The 5,168-nt window shown below is 33.5% G+C and overlaps 1 protein-coding gene across 1 annotated transcript; it reads right to left on the bottom strand.

Moving 5' to 3' along the window:
- Window positions 1-1,767: 1,767 nt before the first annotated feature.
- LOC149142886 (expansin-A11-like) lies at window positions 1,768-4,608 on the bottom strand. The gene is made up of 3 exons (XM_089446763.1): window positions 4,022-4,608; window positions 2,879-3,203; window positions 1,768-2,533 (listed from the first exon to the last, which is right to left on the bottom strand). Exons 1-3 carry the CDS (start codon window positions 4,185-4,187, stop codon window positions 2,224-2,226), a joined length of 801 nt encoding a protein of 266 aa, XP_089302889.1. The 5' UTR covers window positions 4,188-4,608; the 3' UTR covers window positions 1,768-2,223.
- Between the last annotated feature and the right edge of the window lie 560 nt (window positions 4,609-5,168).

The following is a 5,168-nucleotide window of genomic DNA, read 5'->3' as shown; positions in this document are numbered from 1 at the left end:
AAAGTCCTTGCCGGATTTCCTTTAAATATGACCAGAATTTCTATAACTTTTCGAGCAACTCCTCTACCTCCTTAGACTATGCGCTCTATAAAACATTTAAAATAGTGTAAATTGAGGAAATAGGTATTTAACATAGACATACTTCAAAAATAATCAAAACACTTTAAAAAACAGTTGTGAAAGGAAAAAAATAAATTCCTTTCCATACCTAAATTTGGTGTTAGATAAGTTAAAATACGTACAATTTTGGAAATATAAAAGAGTAAGAGTGCTTGAGTTTTGCTTACAATACTCAATAATAGAAAAATTAAACTTAACTAAATAAAAATTTTAAAATTCAATCATATTAACTAAATAAACTTATTTATTACATAAAAAATAAAAAAATATATCTATTTATTAATGTTATTAATAACTATTTTTTTATATTGAAATGGTATTTAACTTTTATAAAATAATATTGCAAAAATTAAATATATTCTATTAATTAAATTTTAAATATATATTAACAAAGTAATATAAATAATATTAAAGTAATTATAATAAAAAGAAAATATTCACTCTATTTTAAAATACTAATATAATTATATAATTTTTTTTATGTACATTTTTATAATGATAATAAATTATCCCTGCAACTTTGTCCTCTCATTTTTTATATATGTTTTTTTTTTCTCACATATATATATTTTATATTAAAAATTATATTAGATATTTGAGTTATAAATATGTTTTAATTTTTTTATATATTTCTTATATATGTTTTTGTTACACTCATATATATATATATATAAATTAATAAATTATATTAGATACTTGATTTTATATATATATATATATATTATATTATTATTATATTATATTATATTATATTATATATTTAATTTTATGGATATGTTTTAGTTTTTTTATTTTATTTAACCCTACATATTTGATTTATAGATATGTTTTTGTTTTGGTTATTTTATTTTATTTTTACGAATAAACAATTCATGAACATGACATTCCATCAGAAGGTTTATAACAAATCTAAGAGTCTATTATTCCTTTTGTTTTTTCTTTAGACATTTATGATAATTTATGTCGAATATTTAATATCCTTTTTTCAAATTATATTACATATAGTCAGGCTCTGGAGTATTTAATTTCGATTACTTGATTTTCCAAATACATGAAATACCAGGTGCGTGATAATTAGGCACTGATTTCGAAATTTTTGACTAAGCAGAACCAAATTTATCAGGCAACTTATATTCAGGTTAGCTAGGTAGAAACTGAACAATATCAATACTTTTTGGGGGACGTTCAAGGTTTTTAGATTAGGAGTTGTCTATAATGCGACTTTTTGAGATTCCGGTGACGGAATCCGGCGGAAGAAATTGAGATGAAATCATGATTTGTTGCAGTTAAAATGGTTTTTTAACTGCATATTCGGATTCAGCACCCTGAAAAACCCCTGGGATGGTTTCATTGTACAGAAATTAGCTATCAAACTTGGATTCCAATAAATCACTGCCGGATTTTCACCGTAAAAAATCGCCGGAAAAGCTTTCAAAAAGTCGCGTTAAAGACTACGTCTTTAGATTATAATAATAAATGGAACTTCACAGTTAAATTGCATTTTGGTTATCAAACAACCTCTGAAATAATTTAATTAAGAATACAAAACTCTCTTTCCAAACTCCAACAGTACTGCAATCAATGCAAAATCAAAATTTACTATAGACACAGAAAGGTCGAATAGCATTCTCGAAATTCATCACTCTGTTTTCAACTGAACCATGCATTTATTATCCAAGCATTAAAAATGGACAGTACCCTTTACGAATCTACAGAGCATTGGGACACGGTTCGGCTCACTGAGCCAAGAAGAAGAATATCAGCAACATGGATATTTATCTATCTATAGAATATATCGCACTCTTTACAGAAGGATGACAAGGTCCACAACCAGATTATACAAAGTTACAGTCTGCACGGTTTGATTGTTCAGCCACCGACTTTTGGCTGAGGCGGTGACAACTGTTATAGGTAGAACAGCGGGCTGCTGCAACGAAGATTCATGATCAAGCTCGCCTCTGCTGCCGCCATTCAAGCACCCGGACTGTATTCAGAGTTATTTTCAGAAGTTTTGGTACTGATTTAGGATAACTTATATAGAATTCTGGTACTGGTCATAAAACAAATACGAAATATAGTGAAATAAAACATAGGATTGCGAAATCAATTGAACTGCTGCGAGGTTGCAAAAGTCTGTCCGAATTGCCAATTCGAAGGGGCAACGTTGTAGAAGGTAATGGAATTGCCATCACTGGTGGTCACTTGGAAGGACAGGCTCTGCCCATTGAGGTACGAGTTGCTCTGCCAGTTGGCTCCCCAGTTCCTGGACATGGGTTGCCATCCAGTGTTCGAACCCTTGATCGACACCGCGCTAATATCCCCTGCTCCGCCCACATTCGAGAGCAGGACAAGCTCGAAGTACGAACGGCCATTAATGGTGAATCGAACACCTCCAGCAGGTGTGCACGCCACTCTGCACATTATGAAAATGATTCATTCATTAATCAATTTTTTTGGAAATTTGAAGATACATTAGTTGGAGTTTAATCCCCGCCGGATCATAGGTTTAAACTCTCTCTTCTAGTAATTTGGGATTGGGAAAGGAGGATGGATTAAAGAATTAAACTTTTCAAAGAATATACAGACTCAATCTAATCTTAATCTAGTCTTGCACAACCATAATCATCTCACTGTGGATGATGAATACTTCTTCCATCCCATATAGAGCCCAAATATAAGTTGGGCCAGGACAAAAAAAAAATTAAATATGAAGAAACTAAAATTATGAAATCCCATAGTGCATCTGATCCTTCCTTACCTTCTGAATTGAACGGGCACAATCCCTCCGCTGTAAATGGCGATCTGCTCCCACGCAGGTTGGGCCATGTCGAAATGCATGAGGGGAGGATTACACCAACCCCCATCGTTGCTGGGAAGAGCGTAATTAGGAGGGCAGAAATTTGTCGCTGTGATTGTTATCGATTTTGGCCCTGGCAAACACCACTGTGGATCCTTGCTTATATCACACTGTATCTGGAAGCATGCCCCACAAGTGGCCCCACTATTAAACAGAGCGGTGCTCAGAGCTGCAGTTTTAGTGCCATAGCCAGTGCTGTATAGATCACCATATCCACAAGCGCCCCCTGATACAGCATAGAGAACAGATGAGTACTCTTTCATGAATAGAAACAAAAACATTAAAATCTAATCAATTTTTCAAAATCCCATGGCGAAAGTGGATTATGGTTTTCAGTTAGGTAAATTGGTATATGAAATTTTTTTGTGTGAAATAAAAGTGGAGTGATTTGATTGCTAAAATTTATAGATATGTAAAAAATATTTGATTGTTAAAATCTACCCAAATATATATACTCTTTAGAATCCAACTTGTAATGTAAAGCACATGATCTTACCATTAGGCCAATTCATACCAGTGAATTGAATTATAGATACAATTATGCCTAATTTTGAATGTAAAAATACTGAAGAGATATTGAATATGGAAATGAGTTATGGAGATCAAAAACGGTGTTACAAAGAGCTTTACACAATCATGCTGATAACATCTTACAGTCAAATATATCAGACATATTATTTTTCTATCAAAAACCAAATTAAACTCAAGATTTTAACTAAATTTAAATATTTAAAATTATAAATAAACATAACTCCTCATTTAAAATCTTAAATTTATACTTATTACCAATTTTACAAATATTCTAAAATAATAGACATGAGCTAGTCAATTACTTGACATAGTTAAACTCCCTCCGATTCTAAGATATTACCTATTCAAAAAATTAAATACTTAAAAACAAAAATGATAACAGATTGTACAACTCCCCAACACATATATTTATTGAATTTAAAAAGCAAAAATAACCATCATATGATAATGACAACAAGTTGAAATCAATCCAAACATCAAAGGAAATCAATGGCCTGAGAGTAAATAAAATACCCATGGTGCCAGAGGCATCGCTGCCTCCATAGAATGTAGCATGGCCGCTGGTCCATCCAGAACTAGTATACCCACTGCCCTCTGCAACTGATATACTAAAAACCAATGCAATAACAAATCCCTTCACAAGACTAGCTGCCTGGCGCTTTATGATCCCCATGGCCATTGTATCAAATGGGTTTACTCACCTTTCTCAGCCCAGAAAAGTTGCAGGCGCTAGTGCTTGGATGCAAAGCCGTGTCTTCCCTCTGGATTGTTCAAAGCCTCTTATATAGATTCAGCCTCAATAATTGTGAGCCCCGTGATTGGGTAGACTATTGAATAAAAAATTTAGTCCGGGATCTACGTTTCCGGAAAGTGTGCGCGACGATTTTGTCTGAGAGAGATCACAAAAATAATTTCAAATGGCATCCAAGATTCCGCAGGGTTTAATGGTTTATTCTACGTGAGAGCTGCCACGTTCTGACCACGAATCACGTTCTGCGCACATGGATTATTCCCGGATTTGGCACAGAATAATCGAAATTAAATCCTGCGGTCTAATCCAATCCAATCCAGATGCGTGTATGCTGACTTGTATTCGACTCCTGCCATTTCATTCCAGAGAAGAGATATATATACACGGTATATATGCTCCAAACATCCTGTGTATATGTCATGAATTATTGAGCAAGAAATGTATGGAAACGAGATGTAGTTCTATGTCAACGTGAGTGACGTAATGCTTGTGGCCGTGTTCGTTGAAACCCAATAATGCCACAACGATATCACGTGGTTGTGTTACTGTGATTTAGGCACACATCGTGCTCCCCTCTCTCAGTCCACAACCCAATGGGCTCAGGAAGAAGACATTTGTCATTAAACCTTCACTGCTTCCATAAATGATCACATGCAAAAAGTAACAAAATTGATCTAAAATTACAGTTCCAGTACACTCCTTTTAAAGTTATGAAACTTTGTTTTATTTTCCATTGGATTCATCTGAATTTCACTGTGCCAAGTTGGGTTCAATTTATCTCTGAGTTGGATTTGGTTTTTTTTTTTTGGGTTTCTTTGTTTCTAGCACTTCATGCTTAAATTATCAGCCTGTCTGTATGTCAATGATTGGAGAACTTATGAGCAAAAGGTCTCAGCTTAATGATTGGAG

The sequence above is a fragment of the Pinus tabuliformis genome, chromosome X (assembly GCF_031772625.1).
Source record: "Pinus tabuliformis cultivar Carrire ecotype Pingquan chromosome X, CPIR1, whole genome shotgun sequence".
Taxonomy (NCBI): Eukaryota; Viridiplantae; Streptophyta; class Pinopsida; order Pinales; family Pinaceae; genus Pinus; species Pinus tabuliformis.
This window is presented reverse-complemented; position numbering and strand designations above follow the sequence as displayed.

Excerpts from the sequence above, each read along its gene's own strand:
- LOC149142886 (XM_089446763.1), bottom strand. The coding sequence starts at position 4,187 with ATGGCCATGGGGATCATAAAGCGCCAGGCAGCTAGTCTTGTGAAGGGA. Across the intron at positions 3,204-4,021 it reads CGATGCCTCTGGCACCATGG|GGGGCGCTTGTGGATATGGT; the intron begins GTATTTTATTTA and ends ATGCTGTATCAG. Across the intron at positions 2,534-2,878 it reads GTGCCCGTTCAATTCAGAAG|AGTGGCGTGCACACCTGCTG; the intron begins GTAAGGAAGGAT and ends CATAATGTGCAG.